Here is a 24,915-nt window from a genome sequence, read left to right on the forward strand (position 1 = left end):
CGATCTGTTCTGCTGTCACACAAAGAGCTGTTCCCTAACGAGAGCCCTGAAATTGAAGAAAGTTGAAACATTGGGGTTTTTTTTTGTCATAACTTGCCTTGGTCAGGGTGAGTACCTGAGCAGTTACCAAAGAGTAGCTTGCAATTGGCTGACTTGCTGTCAGAATCAAATACTAAAGCAAAAGCCAAGGACTGAAATCTAGGAAGCATAATGACCGGGGCGGGAAAAAATAATCTTGATTTTCATGATGTCACAATTACGGTCTAGCTCTCTAAGTGTATTTTATGTCAAAACATCAGATCGTTGTTCATTAACATGAACAAAAACAGAAGCAGAACAAGTCTCCTATTGTTGTGATTGATATTAAAAAGCCCAAAACAACAATAACAAACACCTCTCACCATGTTTTTGGATCTTCTTTAAGTTCTTCTAAAAATTTCCCCACTGTAGCTCATTTCTATTTATAATTATGCACCTTTTCAGGGACAATCCTAGACAAGATGTAAGCCTAATCACCAGTGGTAAGATAAGGAGAAGTTATCATAGGGATTAGTAGAGGCAAGCCTGCATATCAAAGAAAAAGTTGGTTTTAACAACAGCAAAATAAAGACTGAATCGACAGCTTAAAAGGGAAATCCTTTCTGCACTCAACCCTCATCCCATTCTGAGAGGGGAACTGCCTCTCACCTGATCAAATTTCCTACTACGAGTGACTGCAAGACAATTTGGCTGTGCAAAGAAAAACTTAGATGGGGCAATTGTCTGGAGGAAGTTTCTTGATGATCTTGAATGTGACATTCTAGATAAAAAAAAAAAAGAAGGTCATTTGAACTGAGGGGCAGGATATTTTACTCATTGCATACAGACCGTATCCCTGATTAAACTGTGAAAGTATGATATACCATTTTAAATGGATCTCTGGTATCACATACAAAATAGTCAATGTAATGTGTGTTTAAGGAAAAAGTGACATCTTTCTTGATCTTAATGTTTTTTAATTCACTGTTAAAATATTAAATGGAACTTAAATTCAATCTGAAAATTGGATGACAAAAATGAATGAAATGTTGATATATTTTTATTTCATCTTATAGCTTTGTTGGAATTGCTCGTGCCTTTTTAAATAATTTATTACTTTATTCTTGCTTTTGTTATTTACCAAATATTTACACTATCTCTGAAGTTGAACACATAAAATTTCATTAGTTCACAGTAATGAGTGGAGAAGTTGAGTGCATAAAACTTGAATAGTTTGGAGTAACAGGGCAACCAACTACAAATGAACAGACACAATAGTGCAAGGTTTTCTGGTCATGATGAAACACATATGATTGTCTTAACTTAAATATGGACATATCTTGAAGTCTAAAACACTTCATAAAAAGATAACTCTAAATTAATTGCATTTGATTTTTGAAGTTTTAAGTTCTGTGTTAGTTTGTATTAAGTTGTGTATTCTTTGTATGCTAACTCAGAAGTTTCTTTGACAGTAGTCCTTATGTTTGATTTGTTCTTTCAGACACTGTCCTGTCTATTTACGTTCAGAAACCACCAAAATTAAGACACCCATGATGTCTTTACCTTTCTACCAAAGACACCATGAGCATTATGACCGTGCATACCGCCATAAAGCACTGCAGTCCACTGTGAGCCAGTACCAAAAGGAAGCAAAGAGCAAGTCTGCTGTCTATGCTCAAGGATCTACAGCTTATGCTAGGGGCTCTGCAGCCTATCGCCATGCATCTGCAGCAGACTTCAGCCTTGACTCGTCAGCAGCATATAGTCATGGCTCTTCAGCCTATGACCTTGAGTCAGCAGCCTACAGCTATGGATCTACAGCCTACGATCACTCCACTGCACAAAGTAAAAGATCTGCTGCCTACAGTCTTGACTCTGAATCCCTCAGCAAGAGCTCAGCTGCCTACAGGCATGGATCTGAATCCATCAACAAGCTGGCTGCAGCCTACAGGCTGGGATCTGAAGCCTACAGTCTTGGGTAAGTAAATCCACCTTTGAAGCAATATTCCAAAACAAAAATGTCCAGATGTCTCCCGTTGAAATCAATGGCAGAGCTCTCCTCCTTTTCCACAGAAATTGTCTCTAACTTGGTGTTAATGTGTTTTCCAGGCTTGGTGTTTTCCTTTAGCTTTGGCAATGGGCAGGGCTGTGATCACATTAGTTTGGTCAACTAATTCATGTGTGACAGTTGGATTGGCATAAGAGACAATTGGATTGGCAATGCTGATGTGGCTGAATGATGACATATTCATGTTCCAGCACCTCTCCTTCCAGTTTGTTTAGCCGTATTACACAGCGGAATTTAATGTGCACTGTTGAGTAGCTTTTTGTTCGAGGCTGGCTCTTATCTGGCCAGGTTGGAGCAGTAGAAGAACTTAAGGCAGTTAATGCAAGTTTGAGCTGACATGTCCATGTATCATTAAACAGTTCTTCTTTCACCTAATGGTTTCACTTTTATGCTGAGTGATTCAAGAAATTTTCACACAGTATAATGGTTGAGGCATGCTATTTCCAAAGTAGGATACCTTAAAGTGTTCATCTTGTACTAGAAGAGCAGCTATGCTTAGCTGCCATATTTTTTTTTTGTTTAATTAAGGTTATAAATATTTCTCAAGCAATTACATTAACAGAATATTTTAGATATCACAGCCTCGCACTATTTGTGTGTATCTCAGATTTACAGAAATTAGAGGAGTATTAAAGTAAGATTAGAGCTGCTGTTAGCAACAGAGGAAATGAACAACAAACTATAGCCCAAAACATCAGCTCACTGTTATATGAATATAAAATTTAGGGTATAATTAGCAAAACTGATCAAGACCTGTCTATAAGAAAACTTAGATTTTGAATATCCTCCAAGGATTGTGGATAAAGACGGAATTTTGGCCAAAACCACTGAGGGAAAGACTACCTGTACCACAGTAAACAATACCTTGTAATTAAAGCCTTCACTTGGCTTTCAGGAAGTTCAGAGTCAAGTCTCTGTTTGCCATGATCTGTTTGGGAATTTGAACCTCAGGCTGTTAGAGCCCAGAGGAACTTGACTGTCTTGGGTTGGGTAATGCCCAGTCTTTGCTGTTGAAACAGTTTCACTTGTGCAAATAATTAACCACTGAGTGGAGCAGCAAGAAGCTCACTTACAGTTTGCTGATGAAGGGAAATAAACTGGAGATGCTGGGACTGAGGGTTATGTTTCCAGAGAGAGTTGGGTGGGGGAAGATAACCCGAATTTCTGCAGTGATGCAGCTGTGCCTATGTGCTGTTGCTGACCCTAACCCAAAGCCACCTCCTTCTCATAGGAGAAGTTGAAAAAATCAACTGTGAAAAAATGGGCTTCCTAGCCCAGTTACAAACCCTTCAGTGACTCTGGTTTGTCAGATGAGTTTGTTCTGAAAACTGTATCTTCTTACCAAGAAGAGCTCTAAAGTCAACAAAGTAATACTAAAGGAAATGGAGTTGCTTAATTTGGAGAGAAGTTAAAACTTTTCCAAGTTTTCTGAGGTTTTGTTCACAATAGCTTTTGTTTTAAAATATTATATTTAGTGAAACTTCCAAGCTACTCTGTAGTACAAGAGTTGCCAGCAGATTGATATACTATCCTGGTAATCTGAGAGGACTCTCAGCTTTTTTTTTTCCTGTGATCCTGTCCTTGTGTTGGAGTTTGAGAAACTCAGTGCAGCTGTGTAAGGCTAGGACTTGGGAGATTATACCCGTGGGATTTAAATCTTTCTTGCACAAAACTTCATTAATACATGACAGAATGTGGTTCTGAATGATAATCTCAATACTTAACCTAATTTTATGGTTAATATGGCCTCTATGTTGGTATTTATTTGGTTTTTGCAGCCCATTTCGCTGCAATTTGCAAGATGTAAAGCAGAACAAATAACATGATTATATGGTTAAATGTAGCGCCCATTTGAAGTAATTCTTTCCAAGTTTGTACTGTCTTCCTCAGATAGCCCAAAACACTTGAAGGGATGATGTTGACATAATGCAAAAAGTGTTACTAAAATAAATTGGGCCAATCAGACTTTCTGTTTTCATTCATATGAGAGGAATGGTGTAGCAAAAAAGTGTGTTCAAACCCTTTCAATTTTCAAAAAGTAGAAAGGCCCTTGAATTGAAATGCTGTATCTAAATGACCTACAACAGTGGTGGTTTTCCTGAAACCTGAACAGACCCATGAATCCAAATCAAGATAAAATACTTTGGCTAATAATTGATTATTATATATCACTGGATTTTAATATCAAATAGACCTTTATGTATAATGGATATGGTTTTGTGGATAAACTCCATTAAGCCCAACAGGAAAAGTATACTATACAAATACTAAGCTTTTATTCAGGTCACTTATTTTTATCTAAAAGTATCTTCTGCCAAACTTTATGACACTTGCAAAATTTGAGCCTCATCCTTTTCTGTAACCACTGTACAGAAGAGTGTGGGTAAACAACAGTGTTGGCACACAGTTAGTGCTATGTGAGGGATTTATTGTGGGAGAACAGTGGAGAAGGACTAGGGACTAGGTAACCTGCAAGACCTTGACCTCAACCCTATTCTCTGACATTGAAGCCTCACTTGGGTGAAAAGCATGCCCAGAGCATGGACATAGCTTGAAGGAGATGCAGCTTGCTTTTTCATGGGGACAGAAAAGTCTCCATTTGCAAGTGGACTGTCCCTTCCCCACACTTCAAGTTGTCTTCACACTGTAACAGCCTGAAGAAGTACAAGGAGAGAAATGAAACCAAAAGCAAGCACAGAAGCTTGCAACTTTGGTTACAGTTTGTAACCACGTAAACCATGTAAAGTTTGCCACTTCACACCTCACCCTCCCTGCTAGCTCACGGGGCCATCTCTAGCCATACACCGCTTCTTTGGCCTCCACAGAGCCAGAAGGAGCGGGGTGTGCTGCTTTCCCCCAGGAGCTGGCAGGGTCTGTACAGATGAGGGGTGGCAGCATTCTCCCAAAAGCTGTCATTGTGGCCACCCATCCTCAGGGCCTGCTGGCACGGGCAGGTTGGCTCCTAGGGGAGAACCTTCTTCCCGCAGCATTGCTCTGTCCTCCATGTGCTTCTGAGAAGCTTTGAGTCAGGTGCACAGCTGCTTATAGCACTGCAGCCCTGTCAAACAGGACTGCTGGATTAAACACATTTACCTCTTCTTTTTGGAAGCTCAGTCACTTGCCTTTGCCCAAGCTTTCACGGCTTTTCCATGTGTTGTTTTCCTGGCCAGCAGCATCAGATAACCCCATTGTGTCACAGACAGGTTGTCTGCCACCAAATGGGCCAGAGACTTGCTCAGAGACAAAACAGAAGTTATTGGTGTGGCTCAGGCATTTGCATATATTTTGCAGGTCAAGTGAAATGGCAAAGAAGATGTGGCATAATTCAAGTGAACCAAGGAAACAGAGGAGAGATGCCTTACTAACTTGCAATTAATTAGGTTGCCAGGCAGTAAGAGTGAATGCTCTTCTGAGCAATATTATAACCAGGATTGGGACATGGCTGAGTAAATAACGCACTTAAAGAAACATGAGAAGACCATGATCTTACAACTGCTCTTTTTTTAGTTTATTATAGGTGAGGGTTAAGAAGGTGGCTTCCAAAAGTCATGGCCAAGCATGGAAATTGTTTTAACAAGAGCTACTACATGGAAACAATTCCCCTTAAAGAAAAAATTGTTGTGGAAGCTGTGTTAGGGAACAGGATGGTTGTTGCCAGAAATACTGCCTGGGCCTGTGACAAATCTGTCAGCAACTTAAAATGAATATAGTCACTGGAGAGCGCCTCTCATCTTTAGACGCTGGTTTAAAGATCTCTCTTCTGAAAATCCTTTTTTTTTTTTTTCTTTCCTGTAACTGGGTTTGCCAACCCACTATCTGCTCTTTACAGTGGGTAAATTCAAACATTGCATATTAAGAAAGAAGCAGCTGCTAGAAAGAGCCTGGAAAATGCCTCTTGGCTGATGGAGCTCCTCCAGCAGGTACAGCTGGTACAGCCACTGTGTATACCAAATGCATCCCTTTCTGCTGTCAGAATAAAATGAGAGATGTAACAAAAGCATGTGGAGGACAAGATACATGATTTTCTAGAGGTGGAAAAGAGCTTACAGGTGCCTCTTCATTCAGGGGTGGAATAACTAAGGAAGAGGGTGTTGTGGTCCACACCTAAACACATTTACACATCTGCTGGGTGCAGACTGTCTTTGTGCAGGGTGGGAAACACAGGCACAGAAACAAAGGCAGTGCCAACATGTTGAAGTATATTTCTATCTGAGAATAAGGCATCAAAACAAAACATCTGTTTGGGAGTTTCAGAGGCCGTGCATGGTGGTGTTGTCTTTAGTTCCTCTGTTGGGCTAGAGGCAAAAGCTAATAGTGTCTATCAGTTTTTTACATCTTTACAGGACAGTACCTGTGCCTTTAGCATTTACAGTCAGTGACTCTACTGAGAAACTAGGAAAATGCTGGTGTTGATATTTGAACATGCTGAAAACCATCAAGAAATGAGGACAGTAGGCTTGGGTCACCAATGCTGATAAGGCAGTACAGATAGTATCTGACCTGGAAAAAAAACATACATATGCTAGCTGGGCATATCAAATGAGGCTGAAAGCTGTTAAAAGGTCATGGTACTGTTCCTCCCTGTGAAACCAGAGAGCACTGATACCCTGCTCCTTCTCCTCTGGGAAGATTCTGTTCCACATATCGGGTAAAAGGTTGGAACATGTTAAAATAAAGGGCAAGATTTTAGAATCTTCTTCAAGAAAGCAGAGTCCTCCTTTGGGCTATCTAAATAATGGTTGTAGGCAGGGTTTGGTTTTTGTGTTGCACAGGAAGAAATAGTAATAACAAAGAAGGAAAACAGGGAAATAAACTTCATGATAGAAATAGTGGTCAGTTTGCTTTCCCATGCAAAGAGCTCCATTTGAATATGCATTTCTACTATCCTCCATATAGCTATACAGCTCAGGATTTGGAAAGGAGAAACATTTTCTGCTCCTTCAAGTTTATTCATCTCAGCTTTTGGTTTATGCAGAGCAATTTTAAAAATGATTTTGGAGCAACTCTGAATACCTCTCTGAAAACACCAGCTGGATGCTTTGATGTGGTCATGAAGCAATTAGAAATTTAGGAACAGCTTGAGAGAAAGTGAAAATAAAACAGAAAGCACATTGTGTCAGGGTGTGAAGGTATGTTTGTTGCTGAAATACTAGGTGCAGTCCTGATCGTCTCAAACAGTAGAGTTTGAAACTAGAAAAGGGTCAGATATCAGCTTGAAACCAAAAGGGTTTATCAAGGGAGGTGTTTCTCTACGTAAACTTTTTTCTACCTGCTTTTGGCCATTGCTGGAATAGCACAGTGGTTTAAAAACACCATTGGCATTATTCAATTAAACACTTCTCACTGGGGCCTTGCTTAGTCCAGGTCAAGTTTCTGGAAGAGCAAATGACTGAAGTAAATTGGTCGGAGTGTTGCGTTAGGAATCTGAGAATGGCAGACAATTTCATGGATCCATTACTCAGCTCACAGTTATCATCTGCACTTTTGGTAGCTGAGTACTCCCTCTTCTGTACCACTACAAAGTATTGGACCTAACCCTTGCTCTTAGAAGACAGCACAACAGCTCTTGCTGCAGTTGCACCTTCCAGAGAAAAGAGAGAGGAAATGGCATCTAGAAAGGTCCTTTTCTGGTCCTGAGCACAGACACACAAGGGCTGACCAAAGGATGCAATAACATGAAGGATCCAGGAGTTGTGATCAGAGAAAACAATCAGGTGGCTGCAGTGAAAGGGGCCTCAATCAAGAGACAGGAGGTATAGAAAACTTGAAAGACAGTGGGAATCAGCTGGGCATGTATGGTGTCTTTACCCTAGTCATCATACCTCAATAAAAGTCCCAGTTCCATCCCTGTTTCTCAGGCTCCATTGTGATGGAGATCTCTGGCATTAATCTGAAGGATTTGGGGGATATTTTCATAAAGTCAGCTGTGAAAAGCAGAAAAAAAAGGAAGTGAGCTATTGAACTTCAAACACTTAGAGTGTTTGATTGAAAAAACAACCATCAAGCAAACAGAACTTATAGCAATTTATTCTTTCCTTTTTGAATAATTTTAGAGAATTGCAAGTGAAAGATAGGAAAAAACCCCAACATGTAGGAAAGACATCGACAAAAGCTCTAGCAGAGTGATAGGAACTGCTGTGTACCCTCCCCATTAATTCCCTACATGAGCGTGTAATCTGGACCTTAACTGAAAACTAAACTGGCAGCACAGCCAGCACAGCCAAATTCTCCTTGAGGAACAAAGAGCTAGTCTGCATTTAACAGTGCTAAAAATGCCTGAGTTGAAATTTTCACCACATTTCACCTACTTTTGTGAAAATGGAAACTTCCTGAATTTTAAACCAAAGTTCAAATGATACTGTGATCCTTCTTGATCCAGAAACAACCAGGAATCAAGTGGCCTCCTAAAGGGTTCAGCCTAAAGCCCCTAGCAAATCTGATGGCAGTGCCAAAATTCCAGGTTTGTCCCATTTTAAAATAGGACAGGAATAAAAGTCACCTGCTAAGTAAAGAACTGCAGCTCCTCACAGACTATAGTTCAGTTATTAAAAATAATGAAATTACTTTGCTTTTGATGTTTCTCACTAATTATTCGACAAGTGAGTTCTCCCAATTGCATTTGTGGCTGGCTGTAGTGATTGTACCGCGTTGTTGCCCAACCCAGGAGTGAGGCCATTGCATAGACTGTTTCACCCTGTCTCCTCCTTTTTATTTTGCTCTGCCTGGACTGTTCCCAAGTGTTTTCTGTTTGAATTTCTGTCCCTAAAGCTGGATCCACCTCCCTTGGACTCCCTCCCTGGCTGCCTTGGCCAGCGCCTGGCATCAGACCCCGGACCAGACAGGATCTCTGTCCTTTAGACTTGGTCAGTGCCTTGGCTGACCCAAAGGTGCCTGATGTGGTAAACCCTTGGCCCCAGTCCTGCGGCGTGTGCCACAGCCCCTCTGTTTTGCATGGAAACCAGGGTAAAGGGAGAGGAGGAAGGAAGAGGAATGGGTGCAGGGTTGCTTTTACCCCCTGCACTGAGCGTTTCTCGGCAGTGGTGCTGTAGGCTTGGTGATGGTGGCTATAAAGTGGGCACCCAGGGAGCACAGAGGAGTGGGCTGCCTCACTGCGATGCTGAGTGAGCCGAATACAGTCAAGTCTGATGAGATGGGGACTAAGCAGAAAGGAAAGGAAACTCTTACTGGTGGTGCTGGGAGTGGCAGGGCAAAGAGATGAGGGCTGGAAAGCAGATGTGGGAGAGTGTGTGAAGGTCAGACAAGGAACTAGATGGAGAAGAAGACATGTGTCTTGGTTTGAAAGACAGATGTCTGCGGAGGAAGGCAGGAGCCTCCCTTGACATGGAAAGTGCAACCCCCTTCCCTCCAAATTATTCTAATTTTGAAATTAACGGGCCTTCAGGCAAAGATATGGGGAATAGGAATAACAGTTCTTTACTAATATATATATATATATAACACAAGGCAGGGAAAAAAAAACCAAACAACCCACTGGTTTACACTGACAGAGTCAGGAATACAACCTGACACCCTGTTAGGGTGGCAGTAGCAGTCCGATAAGATGCTGGCTGCAGTCCTCCTGAAGCGATGGATGTAGTGCTGTTGAAGCAGCGATCAGGTAAAAGAGTCTGGTCTTCCTCCGAAGGTCCAGTGGTAGGTAGGTAGCTCTTGTCCTCTGGAACTCCAGTGGGGGGAAAAAACTCCTCTGGGAATCCAGTGGAAGAAGGCTGCTAGGGTGTTCAAAATCTTAATTTTTATTTGGCATGGACTGCTTGGCTCCTCCCCCCCCCCCCGGGCGGAGCATCTCACAATGGGATGGGGAGTCGTGAGGCAGTTCCTTGATGGGCCATTAACAGGAGATAGTCCAGAAGGGGGAGGCAGGGAGCACCACCCCACCTGGTCTCAACAGCTCCTGAAGATGGTAATAGAATACTTTTTTTTTTTCCTTTTGGCACATTTTACACTGTAACCTAGGACACATGACAGTAAGAAAACTATTAAGAGAGCCACAGAACAGGAGACCGGTTTAACGTGCACTGGGTAAGGAGAAAACTCAGCCTGAGCAAAGGGATGGGCCCAAAGGAATGAAGGAAGGAAAGATGGGAAAATGAAACTGGGCCTGTGTGATCTCACACACACTGTCCCACATGGTTAGATTATTAACAAGTATTTTGGAAACTGAGCACTCTTCCTGCTATGACTTGCGTCGGTGGCACCTCTGGAGCTTGGTACTTTTGCAGGGCTGCAGCTTAAGGAAAACATTAGCCCAAGTATGTGTCTAACCTGACATTATACATGTGTAACATTCTCAGGGGCCCAGTGCTAGCGTGAGTTTGGATTATATGTGTACAGCGTGCTGCGTAGAGCCACCAGGGTAAGCTACCCAGGGTGGGGGAAGCGGGGTAGCCGCATTAGTGGTACATGTCTGGGCTAACGAGCCTTGCTGAGAAACAGTGTGCCTTAATTCTGCTCCTGTACCTGCGCACATAAGCAGTAAGCTTATGCTGTGTAGACAAATCTCCAGACCAGAAGTAGGCTCACATATGATTTCCCTTGGCGGTGTTGAGACAGAGATGAATAGACACTGTGGGGATTTATAAAAGGCTGGCAGCTAATTAGGATATTCCATAGATCTGGGAGGTAGAGGTGTGTTGCGCTGGGAAAGGAGGACAGAAGTATTTGGAGCTTTGTTAACTCAATTTGTAACTGTGTTAAAAATGAACCCAAAATGACTGCCTCAAATATGCTTCACGTTCTTCAGAATCCCTCCCAGGCTGGTGGGGAGGGGAAGACTTACCTTTGGTTCGCTGCTCTTTCTTTCCCCTCATTCTCCATTTATCTGTGCTATGTTAAATGGTGTTACTTCGCTCACCTCTGCTTTCAATGGATTGGGGTGGTGTGGGAGAGCAGTGGGAAGGGCAACACTGGTTACTGAGCGATACGCTGCTCTACAATTTCTGTAGAGAGACTTAAATGCATTATTACTTTGAATATATTTACATACCAGCATTTTGGTTGGGGACCAGGCAATTTCAGGACTGTAAATTTTGGAAAAGTAGAGGTTATGAGTTCAGATATTCAGTGGTCTCAGGGACTTCAGGATCTACCAAAACTGGGTATGCAAATGCTCCAAGTCCCAAATCAAGAAGCTATTAAATGTGCATTGCTACCAGGTATATTTTTTTATTCTCTTTATTTAGATTTAATATCTGGGGACATCAGTGTTCTATTTGTAATGAAGAGTTTGTCAAAAGTGCATTTAGTTATGTGTTTCATAACTTTGAAGCCATGACTATAAAAAATTATATTTTCTTGCTTGTCAAACAAGAGAGCAAAAATTTGTAGTACTTTAATCTTGTTTTGGAGTATTTCTTTACAGCTTTTTTTTTTCCTGAATTTAACAATATTATTTTTATTTCAGACTGAAAGATTCTAGTTTAATGATTGAAGATCAATCCTATCAGATGAGTCCTAAAGCAAAGAGAGCAAAACAGAGTTTGGTATCTGAGGACAAAGAGAACGAAGCCATAGACTACTCGGTGCCCATATTCACAGGACGGTATGTTCATTTCCCTTTTGTTTGGTATCTTGTTTCTGACATTTTATTAACAAATTAAAAAATAATTAATCCATTAATCTTTTTTTACACTCAAGGATTTCAAGGTGGTTGTTTGTACTTCCCATAAATGATAAAAAGACACAGAGAAGTCAACTGACATTGATCATCCAGAGCCAGGACAAATTACCCTAGATGTCTGGACTTTGTTTTGAACACATCACCAGGGCCACTTTCTATGAAATCAAGATATAATTATAACCCTGCTTACTGGGAACTGGACTAGCATGTTGTCCACATTATTTAGCTTATTCTTTTGGTTTGAAGACTTGTTCAGTAATTCAATGTCTCTTACCAAGCATTAAACATAGAAACAATGAAACAATGTGCTAATGTTTTGTCCTGGCACGGGGAAAACCTGGAATGAAACCAAATACTTTCTCAAATCCATCATAATGATTCATACAGATCTCACGTGTTGGTGGTATTTATTGCATGGTTACTACTGATGTAATGCATCTTACTGCAGCAGAGTCCTCAGTAAAGCTGAATGTGAACTTTGTGGAAGCCAGAACCGACATGAGGGAGGAGGCTCTCCTGCCCTTTTTGGGGTATGGCGTGCTGATTTTATTAGGAGTCTCTGCAGTTCAAGCATAGTCACTTGTTCAGATTAATACATACCAGGGTGTGGTGTGGAAAATGTTCCTGATTGGAGGCCAGGAGAAAAATTTCTTGCCCACCTGCAGTTATACAGAAACCTTCCTTCAGCTTGTCTTTGCTCTGCAGCACAGCATTTTTCATGGGACACTTCCAAGCTGTTTCTGGGAGCCAGTGTTTTCCTGTCTACTACTTAATCAACACCCAATGTCACTTCTGCTTTGTGTCCAATCTTGTGCTTTCATTTGAATCTGAGTTCCACCTTGTCAGTGGAGATGTTATTGCTTTGGCCTTTTGAGTGCTTGTGATGTTTTTGTGATGAGACTAGCAGGTTTTAGTTGTTATTAATTCCCTCCCACTATCCCAGAGTAATTTTTTCTCAACCCTTGTACACTTCTGTGTCAGATTTACTGCTCTTTTGTCCAACCAGCATTCAGAAGCACACACTGTTGCCTTGTTAAACCATTGCTTTGGAGTTTCAGCTGTATTTTCTGTGATAGAAATACATAAATATGTCTCACACAAAACTCGTCGTAATGTACTTTAAAGGCTTCTCAGTACCATTGTGTCTCACCCAGTGTTTCTGCTTACATAGCAGTAAATTTGCGGCTCACCATCATCTGTCTCCCATGCCCTCAAGCACAAATGTTCTCCCTTTTTATTGTGTCTTGAGTCTACTAAAGTAAAATTTACAGTGTTGGTCATAGTTGAAAATCATGACTGATGGCTAGTACTCTAGGGTGATGATCTTCGCTTTTTTACAGGCCCCGGTGATCTTAACACATCGTGTTAACATCTTAACATATAATCTTTTTTCATTTTACTTTTTTGTAAAATGCATACAGTAATACCTAACTCAGTGTGACAGTGTGTAACTTCATTTATTTATGTCTGTGCAGTACTTTGGGATCCTACATTAAAAGATACGGTCGGATTCTTACATCATGGTCACTATTCTTCTTACTGCTGTTGGTGTCAGTCTTACTTTTTGCACATGGAAACTCATGAAGTTGTGTGTGCTTTTGTGCCACTGAAATGACCCAAATAGTTGGGGTTTTTTTAATTAGTTAAAAAATATAAAAAGGGCATATGATGGTTGTTAGGGTGCCCAACTCAACATGGCATGAAACGATTGGGGTATCTGTTGTAGGCTTTTTTCTCTTGGCATCATGTTTGCGACCGCATGCCAAGACTGCGGAAGTTGCATGCCACGTTCCTGTGAGATATTTATTTTTGTTTGAGAGATAACAGCTGAAGGCCGTTGAACCATGTGCATGTTATATGTCATTCCCAAATTCCCCTGTGAAACTGCTGTGTTGCTTCTCATGGGCAGATAGGTTTTACAAGGAATAATTATTTCTAAAGGTCAGCTCTCCATGGGTTCGTCAGAGCTGTTGCCCATGCTGCTGGATGACCTTCAGTGCTGTGTCACCATTTGCATTATTTGGTTCTATTTCAGAGCCCTCAGGTTCTGCTGTAAAGCCCTCCCTTGCTCAGATTATTCGCTTCACAACTGTGCTTCTTAAACACTCAGCCTAATCCTTGCAAGATAAAATTAAGGACAGACAGCCAATATTCTAGATAATAAAACACCCAGAGCTGGATTTAATGCCATAGGTGCTAAAGATACTGGATGTGGCTCATGGAACTATTTGCAAAAGCTAATAAGCCTACGCCAACTTTGGATGGTAGAAACCCTTTAAATAGTGTTTTGTGTGTGCCAGTTGGGGTTTGATCCCATCGTTTCTGTTTGAAAAGTGTTTTTGACTGAAACCCCTGAGACTCAACTGCAGAATCAATTCTTAAATGGTACTGTGTGCTGTTTCTGTTGCATTCATCATTTCAAGGAACATGTTTCTCTTTGATCTGGGAAGATTATAAAACGAGGAAATTATTAGCAAATCTAAATATTTAATACTGTTGATCAAAACCATCTGGGGACTACTACTGCAGATGACTAGGCTGAGACCTATATTACTCTGAGGATATTCATCAGCTCCCAAAAGATCCTTTATGCCTTGAGGGGCGGGTCCATACTGTGAAGCTGTTGAGATCTTAACTACTGTAACTAAGGAAGAAATAATGTCAGCTTGCCTTTGAAGGAAAATGCCACCAATTCATTTAAACTGAACGTAGACAGCTACATTCATATTTATTAAACTGAATTTTCAAAATTGTCTTTGGAAACCTCTGCAATATATCTGCAGCTTCAGATGATTTTATGGGGGGGAGCTGATGTGCCTGAGTGAAGGGGATCAGTCATCCCACTGATACTTTTAAGGATCATCCTGTTAAAGCAGCCTGAAACACAGAAAATTCAAGGCAGAATTTGAATGCATGAGGGAGGTCAAAGCTTTATGCTGTTAAGTAATTTGTTTAGTCTTTTGAGCAATTTTTATGCGTAATAAAGTTTACAGCACATTCCACTGCTTGGCTGTCTGGCATCTAACTGAACAGACTTCATAGCCCAAAGATAAGTGGCTGGATAGTTAATTATGAGCTTGAATCCAAGTTTTCTTGAGTGTTGAGTTGTGCTATCAAATGCACCGTATTACCAATCTTAAAGAAAACAGAAAAAAAATATCATTCTTCCTAATCTTCTTTGTAGCATCAGTACACGTTTTATGAAAAAATAGTGAGGCTGTGCTTGAGTACATTCTGGAAATCAACAGAGGCTGCTTTCTTTATAGTGCTTGCAAGATGGCATGTAAGGAGAACTTAAACAGACCCCTTTTCAGTGGGCCATCTAACGGTGCCCTCAAGTGACTAAACTCAGCAGAAGGATATTAAGGCTTCTCCTTAAGTCAAGGAACTCTCATTGTATATGAACTGCTATAGCAGCTATAATGTCCTGACAGTGCCAAAACAATATGGCTGCAACAGTACTTCCATGTGTTCCTATGGAAACAGGATTGGGACCCACTGAGAGTAACTGTTTGTTGTATCTCGCCTCTGTAGAAAGCCTGAGGAGGATACTTCAAGAAAATCCTTAATCTTTGTTGAAAACATTTTGAAGAACAGTCACCCTACAAACATTACAAGACTGAGTTTTCTATGAATAAAGAGAACTTTGTGATATATAGTAATGTGGTCTTTTGTATAAATCACAAATGAGAACATTATTACACAGCTACAATTATCTCCTGCCCCTTATGAATGCTGCAGCCATAAGTCAACACCTGAAGATCTGTGGGTGTGCCTTACGCTAATCTTTATAGCGATGGAGATATGAAACCACAACAGGATATGCTTGAACTGAAAATGTGCGTGGCATAGTTACGCAGAGAGGCCCTGAAAACGGCCACCACTTTAGACAGTTAAATACTTAGTCATTCTGCAGTACCCGTCCATGGGTTTGCTTTGCATGCATGTGAGACTGTAATAGCAGAAATATGTTATGGAATACATATGGCCACTGTGGTTGTCTAATTTGATAGAAAGTATAAACGGAACGTGTTGTCAGCATTTTCCAATGGGATTCTGCTTTTTAAAAATTCTTTCAGAGAAGTGGGTATCAGTGGGATCACAGACACGGAAGAAGAAAGAATTAAAGAAAGTGCTGCATATGTTGCCAAGAGGAACCTCTTTGCCACAGGTGAAGGAGTTAGTGTCAGCAAGGTGGCCAAGTCAACTTCTGAAGAGGAACATCATGAAAAAAAATCAAGGAAAGTAGCGGTCCGGGAGTCTGCTGAACGCGTGGCCCTGAAGAAAACGGTAAAAGAGTAGAAACAAACACCTAGGCTTTAAACAGCGTGGGCTTTTTTGTTTGGTGTTTGTAAACTGCCTAGCACAACAGGGCCCTGATGTACACCACGGGCAATTGCAATAATGGCAGTAAAACCCAAGAGTATTGTCAATGGAAATCTTTTCAGTTACTTAGTTTTGTTATCTTGGTGTCAGATGGGTAAGAAAAGAGGCACTGTGCCCGAGGTAGGCAACAGGAATGCTTCTGTGGTGCTGGGAGAAAGAGAGGAGAGAACAGGGCCAGTGATTGCTCTTCAGTCACGCCCACATCTAGTTAAATGGCACAGCATCTTCACATGGACGATGAGGCAGTTGCTGGGCAGAGAAGAAAGGTGCCAATGTACGTATCTTGCCAGTAAAAATGAGATGGGGTAATTTCTGGATTTTTATGGCCTGGGAACAAGCTTGTCCAAAGTGTTTACCCCAGAGTTCTAATCACAGGGTGTAAATTAGGGAGGGAATTGCTAAAGACATCTGTAACTGAATCTCTAATTGTGGGTAGCTTTGCTATTATTATGCAACTTCTTGATAAATAATACTCAGAGTGTAGTTACAAATGTGTTATGACCAGGCTGGCAGAATATATCAAGTGCAAATACGTTTCATTTAGAAAATTTGTTTAAATTTTGAGCAGAAGAATTGGCAATAATGCTTGTAAAATATCCTCATGACGTGAGGTTGGAAAGGGTAAATGCTATGAAGGACAATGTAAAAATTCAAAATAATCACAAAACTTGAGAAACAGTGAAGGTGAAACTTAATACTAACCAATGAAAATTACTGCACACAGAGGGAAAAGAACAAGTAAATGAGAAATGCCTGGCTAGTGTAAGTACCTGAGGGTCTGGGAGTTACAATAGGTCACAAATTCAATGTCAGTCATTGTTGTATAAAAACAAATGCCTTTCTAGAGTGTGTTAACGAAAGTATTGTGATTAAAATATAGGGGGCAATTATTTAATTGTGTTGGAGACTGTTGGACCTCTGATAATGAGTAGTTACTGTTTTATGAATGTTGAGGACAAGTAGAACCTGTCCAGAACTGAGAAACCACAATTGTAAGGAAATGGGGCAGTTTCTAAAAGACTGAGAGGCTGCCTTTTGAAAGCTGCCTTCTTCTAATTACCTTAAAACAGGGACCTGTAGTTCTCCATATATATGAATGTTATAGTTTAGTTTGCAGAAAGCAAGATTCATAGCATATTAGGATTTTTTCCTTCCATCTCTGTGGATAGCCATGCAGTTGAAAGAGTTACCCAGGGAGTATGAAAGATCCCATCAGCAGGAAAGGTTTGAGGCAGGTCTGTCAGAGATGATCGAGGCATACACGATCCTGCCTTAGAGCAAAGTACAGAAAACATCTGCGTTTCAGACCTATTTCACCTTTCACTCTCTACTGAAAAAAAAACATTGAACGTGGAAAATTGTTTTACTTAAAATAGTTTTAAGGAAAAAAATCCAATCTATTTTGGAAGGAGAACTTCTTAAAGATGAAAACTTAGTCTTCTGTGTCCAGGTGAGATAATACATTAAGTATGTTGTCTAGATTTTTAAATAAAAATTGTATACTTTTTTAACTGCTTTAAAAAAAATATGCTTTTTGTGTATTAATTATTTGCACTTATAACTGCGGGAGTTTATAATCAAATGTCTGTTTTCCAGCTAGAAGAGACTCAGGCATTCCACAAAAAGTTGAATAAAGATAAACTCTTACATCCTCCTGAGTTCGTTATTGAGCCTCGTTCCCACACTGTCTGGGAAAAGCAAAACGTGAAGTTCCATTGTTCCGTGGCTGGCTGGCCAGCGCCCCGTGTTACATGGTAAGTTTGTGTATCTAGCACTGGAAGCCACCACATAACCGATATCTGAAGTCATCTTGGTGAATGTGGTGTTTTTTCCGGAAAGATATAAGTTCAATAAGATGAATTGGGTACATAGGCCTGTCAAACACCTTTCAGGTCACCTTGTACAAAAAGAAAGCAAAATACTAAAAGGCAAAATAGTACTTAGTGTAACAACAATAGGAATACATAGATTTGGGGTTTTTTCATAAAGACATCCAATATATTCTTTGTGTCTGCTGGCAAAAGAAAAATAGTTCCATTTATCATCAGTATTACTCTTAAAATAAAGTTTTCCAAATACTTCCAAATACATTAGTCTACAAATGCCATTAATGTCCCTGAAGCATTAAAGCATGCTTTGGTTAAGACCTAGATGCTCAGTTGCTAAGCAGTTTTAGTACTGAATCTCCATGAAACTGAAATCTCATGATGCAGGGTGTTCATAGCAGACACATCGTAATTATTTGAAGTCAAAGACTGCAGATAGATCCAGGACCATCCAAATCTTTTGAAAGCTTTGGAGTCTATTGGAAACTTTCTGTTCACTTGAATGGTCTTTGGACTAAATCTTTACTGGAAGAACTCAAAATATATTCTTAGTCATAGCTGAAGGTCTAATTTGATTCTTGGGTTAAAGTTTACCCTGACTGGAATTGAATTTAGCTTTATTAACAGTGACTTATGAAGCTTAACTGTCTCACCATCTATTGAGCTGATCTTTCTTATCTTTCATGCTACACAGATACCATCAAGTTGTTAAGATAATGGGTAATAACTTTTTTAAAACATAAAATGAGATTTCATGCTCACTATTTAATTTAAAATATTATTTTAGAACGTATATATAAAATGTATGTATGTATTCATAAAATGAACAAAGAATAATCCTGTGCTCAGCATTAAGCATTAATTAGGAGTAAGTCCTATGGAGAGTCTATTTGTGGAGACAACAGAAAACATCTGCTATATCATGATGTTAACAAATTCTAGACTTTGGAATTTCCTACTTGAATTGCTTAACAGACTGTGTTTATTTAGGTCTTAAAAACCTTAACCTCAGGGCTTGATCAAAAGTGCTACTAAGAGGTACATTAACAGGCCAGATTGGATGCCCATAAGTCATTCGACCTCTCTCCTTGACCATGACAACCAATAAGCCAGGCTCTGCACAGACACATTTTCGTGTCATGTAGGGGTTATGAGTGCCCTGTTTTGACTTTCCTCCTAGCGAGGATTCCAGACAAACCCTTCGGGTCTGGTCTCAGCTGGACACAAGGAATGGTCAGCTATGCTCATGGCTGTAATCCAGCTCTGTAACCTGAATCCTAACCAGGAATGTGAGAGCTGGGCCATTTTCACTTTGGTTGAGATTCACTTTATCCCAAAAACCTGACGTGGTTAAACCAAGCCTTCAGCTGTCTGCCTTTGCTCTCACTGTGAACCAGCCTTTCATCTAAGTGCTAAATGTGGATGGTGGAAATTAATACATCATTTTATCGTACATCTGAATTCCGAAGGGATCTCAGTTTGCCACAGGCTGCTATTGGAAAAAAAGAGTTCACAGCCATTTCAGCAGGTGTCTTTGCTCTGAGATACAGAACAGTGCTGACCTGGATCCGTCAGCTTTCATTCAGCATTTCTAACGAAATGTCAGTCGTGTATTCCAGACAGTCATTCATTGTATAAGCAATGAAGACCTTTCCATACTGTGCCTGAAAAATGATAAAGCTGCATGCACTTTTCTCTAAAGAAAACCTTGCTGTCTGATGCAGCTGTTCTGACTCCCTTGGAAAAAGCATATGGAAAACCCAGGACATTTGAAACCAGTAGCAGAAAGCATAAACTATCAGTGCATAATGACAGTGGGCGGTTGCAGACCAACATTAACTAATGACTTGCCTGTTCTGGAATTTGTGTTTCCAGAAATAACAAGTGATCCTTCTAACACATGAGCCCTATTCTTTCCATAGATGAACAGAAATAAGTGAAAATTGACTCAATTATTTTTTACTAACCTGATAATGAAGACCAAAGAAGTGAAAGTCTTCTTGCTGCTGGCGTGGCTCAGTTAAAGCTTGTTTCTGCACAGCACTACATGCTACCAGACACCTCCGCTGCCAACAGGATCCAAGGGTTGCCCAGCCCTTTGGAGAAAGCTTAGAGATTATAGTCAAGTTCTGTTTCACAGGATTTCATATTCCCTGGAAAATATTAGGAAGTGATGGCATTATTCTGTTTTTCTAAACTGTTTGATGCACTACATGGAAAATAAAGATGCCCAGATGTTCCCAGGCAGATCGGTCTGGAGGGCACCATCGCACAGATGAGGTGAAGAGTGGTGGATTAAGTCCTACTGGAACCACATATTACTCTTTGTTGTAAGTCAGGATAATGCAGTAGATCTGTCATGAGGTCAAACATCTCTGCAACTGTTTGAAGTCTAGAATAGAGAGTATTGCCCTGCACGGGATCCATTTTCGTAGCTTGCTGAGAGGACGATCAAGATGAAAAGTATTAGTGTTTATGATCCTTACACTGGGATTTTTCCAAGTGCCAAAGTGAGTATTACTGTGTCCAAGTCACGCAGAAACTGATGTTCCATTTCAAACATCAAGCATTTGACCTTTTAAAGTATATAATTACACACTTCCATTTGTGACATACTGTTTCTTTGCTTTTCCATAGGTACAAAAACAATGTGCCCATAAACGTACAGACTCACCCTGGCAAGTATATCATTGAAAGTCGATATGGGCTGCACTCACTGGAGATTAGCACGTAAGGGAATACTAGATAATTTAACAAATAGCTTAAGATGAAATGTTGCTATGGATTGAGACATGCAAAATATGAACACATCTCTTGGGGATGCAAGAGATATCGTGTTTGTACAGCTGAGGTGGATGCTGTCTACTAAATGTTGAAGCAGTTCTGGTTTTCTTCAGTAGAGGATGTGTAATTTACTCAAGTGAGTAATTTATCTGGATTATTATTCTATTTATGGCTGAGTCAGAAACATGCGGGACATTTGTGATTACTTTTTCCATTTGTCTGCTGCATGAGTACAGTTAAACATGAGAAAAAAAATCTAGTTCAGGGTAAAAATGTGCTAACTGTTTTTCAAAGTTCCTGATTATTACTGCAATAAGGAACAGAACTGAGATGTCCTCACTTATACGCAAGAAAGATCTTTAAAGGTACTCATCCTCCAAATGGGAAATTTCTGCAGTCATTTTGCGTTAAAAAAAAACATTGAAAACATGAGACTTAATCATCTAATTTGACAATCAGCGACAATCTAGATCCTGGCAGGTGCCCTTTGAAAATATTTTCTACAGCTTCCACATTAGAAGGCAGTAAATTAGAGATAACTTAGATAAACATTATCAGGTTTTCCTACTTTTTCTGTATTCTTAATTTCAAATCTGTAAGTGATATTTGAAACATTTATTTTAAACATTGTATTTTTAATGTTGAGAAAAACTTCATGCTACAATCAGACCAGTGTCCAGTGTGTCTGTCTCCCAAGCTTTTACTTCTTTATAGATTTTACCCAGATTTCTGAGGGTTTATTTAGCTTAGAACATAGGAAAGGCTGTGCCAAGGGGTAAATGGGTGCCCTGCCTAATAATTTCTGTCATTTTAGATGCGATTTTGACGACATTGCTCAGTATCGGGCCTCTGCTATGAACGTTAAAGGAGAAATTTCAGCTTATGCTTCCCTCGTGGTAAAGAGTAGGTTTCCAAAATATTTTCTTCAGGTTTTTTTGTTACCATTACCATTTGGTATATTACCAATTTTGTGTTGTGTTCAGAGAGCCTTTATCTCTTGGTGACAGTGACTGGAGTTGTTCTTTTTCTGTCCAGGGTACAAAGGAGAAATCGATGCAAGTTCTTTGCATGCTGGAACTGTTTCCATGCCTCTGGGCTGTAAGTTGCAATGTATTTTTGTTTGATACATCCATTTACAGTTGTGACATCATGACAGATGACTAAGCAGACCATTTTGTAACACTATTTAAAAAGGAAGCAGGTCTGATTTGCAAAGGGACTGAGCTCTACAATTTCAGATGGTGTTAGCCTCACCTGTAGGGGAAAATGGCATTGCCTTCTGGGTCTGTCTGTGGCTATTTGCTTGTGTAGGAAACATCCTTTTAATATTGCACTTCACTGTGGAACAATATCTGTCGAAGAGACAGACACTTCATCTTTTGTGATACGTAAAACATGGCCTGGGAAAAAAAGCTAGGGGGTGCATGTGCATAAGTAGATTAGCTGACTTAATCGTTCTTGTCTGCTGCGATGCATTTCCCCACGCATTGTGAAAACGCGTAGAAAAGGTCAAACAGCCAGAACGCCATTTGAATATTTTGGATATATCAAGGTAAAAATTGTAGTTTGTTTTACCGAAGAACCTCACGTTTTGAAGTGATTTACAGTATTGCGTAGACCCTTTCATGATGTTAAGAAAATCCACCCACACACGCCATGTGGGTGAAGCGCCCTAGAGGCCATGGACGGTTTGACAGATGAGACTTAGGGACATTACATTTATTGTAGCAGCACAAATAGCATCAGAGACGCTGCAAAGGCATACTAGCTGGCATTTATCTGTCAAAGCTCTGAAATATTAGAAATAAGATTACTTACCACATTACAAAATGCAATGCAGCACATTTCCAATATAATTTGTGACTTATCACTTGGTTATAGGAAAGGAAGACGATGATCTGCATATGTTCATTGATCTCAGGAAGACTGAGAGCTACCAGCGTAGGGCAGGTGTGGAAAAGGAAAATGTGACCCCAGTTTTTATCAGCTGAGCTATTTTCAAAAGAAACATGGAAGCCGCTGTGCCATGTATGTGCAGTACAAGTGTAAGGCACTTGGGATATTCTGTCTGGAATACTGCACAACTTGGGTCACACAGCATTAAAAAAGATACATTCAGGAGCAAGTACAGAAACAGGCTACCTGAATGCCTGGGGGAATGAAGAGCTCATTTTATATTAAAAGCCCCCCCAAAAGGCTTATTTAACTTACAAAAGTGAAGGCTGAGTGCACACGTGACTGCCCTGAGATGAAGCAAGGAGTTAAAAGGGGGAAAGAGAAGAACTATATAATCTAAAGATCAGCTTGACCTGAACAAATCATTAGTCATAAATAGAAGTCTTTTTAAGTTACAGAACAAACCTTTTGATGAAATGATAAAGCGCTGGATCTGAAATGTTGGAAATTCTGGAATGAAATTTTGCAGGAGTGTCCCCCTGATAAAATGAACTAGCTGTAAGAACTAGAGTTGTATGAATAAAGAAATAGCTGATTCTCTGTGATAGTAAGGGTTTATATTATTTAACACTGCAATTACCTCGGAAGATGATGACTGAATATATATTGTTCCTATTTATACCTTAAAGTTTACCTGAGACCATATTCATAATCATAACGTACTTTTGCTTCCTACTCTTGTCACAAAAGGAATGAAAAAGGAAACAGCCAGATTTTTTTTCTCCCCTTATACAGTTGGCATTACCCCTCACGGCTATGCTTCCAGGTTTGAAATCAAATTTGTCGACACGTTTGATGTAGCCTTTGGGAGAGAAGGCGAGACAATGAGTCTGGGCTGCACAGTTGTCATCAATCCTGATATCAAGCGCTTCAAACCAGACATCGAATGGTACAGAAATGGTGAGAGTGTTTGACAAGAAGAAATAAAAATTTCTTGTATGTAAATCTTTGCTTATTTCAGCATATGTGAACGTTATGATTTGGTCATCACTTTCCATACTGTAATATTTTCTTTTTTCAATTAAAAGTTTTTCGAAATTTAGCATTTTGAAGTGGAACCACAGTTAGAAAACTGATGAAGCACTGTGAAAATATCTTCTAGGGATTTTTTCTTTCTTAAAAATACTTTTAAATTAGAAGCATTTCAATCAGCTCCAACATCTATGTGGCCCATCTACGTAGTCTACATAGCTTTTACTATTTATTTGTATGCCAAGACATTTCTTAAGTAGTTGCATAAATGTGCAACAGATGATAAAAAAGCTGTTCTTTCTTAAGTTACACTTTGAAAATGAAGACAAAATTGGCATGAGAGCAGAATCAACTGTAAATTATGATTGTGTTCAAAGACAGAAAATTGCATAAAAAGAATGGTCTTTTATGTATTTCCAATCTATTCTAATATATTCTCCATATTCAGAATGTATTCCTCAGTAGATCCAGCTAGTTCTTACCATGAAATTCTCTAATTTCTAGGTGTTCTTATTACACCATCCAAATGGGTGCAGATGCACTGGACTGGGGAACGAGCTTCATTAACACTGACTCATGCAAACAAGGAAGATGAAGGTCTTTACACTCTACGAGTGGTGATGGGAGACTACTATGAAGAGTATAGCAGTTACGTCTTTGTTCGAGGTAAGATACTGTCTTTTGAATGAAACTGACTACAGAAATTATGAAAACATGCTGGCAAAATAAGTCTCAGATATTTGAGGTGCTTTTTTTTTTCCTAATAAAAAGAGAATAATTATTTTCTATTAATAGATTCTAGCAATATAGCGTCCAGTTGTTATCTCTGGAAAAATTGAATGCCTATCTTACACTTTAGTGTAACATGCTAGAAGACTTACAAACCCCATCGGCATTCTGAGGAGGAAATTTAAAGTATTGAAGTAACTTCGCTACTCTTTCTCAATTTCAGCCTGTGAGGAGGACTGAACATGTCCTAAAGAAGAAATGTCTGCATAATAACTTAAAAATGTGTTTTTGTAACTATCTCGCTGCTAGCTAAACTGCACTGTTTTGATCAAGATTTTGTGCCCCATTTGAAGGGTTCTCTCCAATGCATAATACAGGACAAATTACAGTGGAAGGGAAACAGAAAGATCTGCACCGGGGGAGGAATAACCTCATGCACCAGTATAGGCTGGGGGCTGACCTGCTGGAAGTGAGTCCAGTGCAGGACTGTGAAGGTGATTAAGGGCTTGGAGCTTCTCTCATGTGAGGAAAGGTTCAGA

The 24,915-nt window shown here is 39.9% G+C and overlaps 1 protein-coding gene across 1 annotated transcript in view; it reads left to right on the forward strand.

Moving 5' to 3' along the window:
• Positions 1–1,568: 1,568 nt before the first annotated feature.
• The window catches only part of MYOM1 (myomesin 1), a 70,500-nt gene continuing 47,153 nt past the window's right edge, over positions 1,569–24,915 (forward strand). The window contains exons 1-9 of the mRNA XM_086472476.1: positions 1,569–1,996; positions 11,508–11,645; positions 15,803–16,013; positions 17,706–17,863; positions 20,573–20,665; positions 21,534–21,622; positions 21,755–21,817; positions 23,411–23,575; positions 24,152–24,313. Of these exons, the coding sequence (XP_086328602.1) occupies positions 1,569–1,996; positions 11,508–11,645; positions 15,803–16,013; positions 17,706–17,863; positions 20,573–20,665; positions 21,534–21,622; positions 21,755–21,817; positions 23,411–23,575; positions 24,152–24,313 (1,507 nt within the window). The remainder of the gene's footprint in view (positions 1,997–11,507; positions 11,646–15,802; positions 16,014–17,705; positions 17,864–20,572; positions 20,666–21,533; positions 21,623–21,754; positions 21,818–23,410; positions 23,576–24,151; positions 24,314–24,915) is intronic.

Source organism: Leptosomus discolor, chromosome 13, assembly GCF_034619465.1.
Source record: "Leptosomus discolor isolate bLepDis1 chromosome 13, bLepDis1.hap2, whole genome shotgun sequence".
Lineage (NCBI taxonomy): Eukaryota > Metazoa > Chordata > Aves > Leptosomiformes > Leptosomidae > Leptosomus > Leptosomus discolor.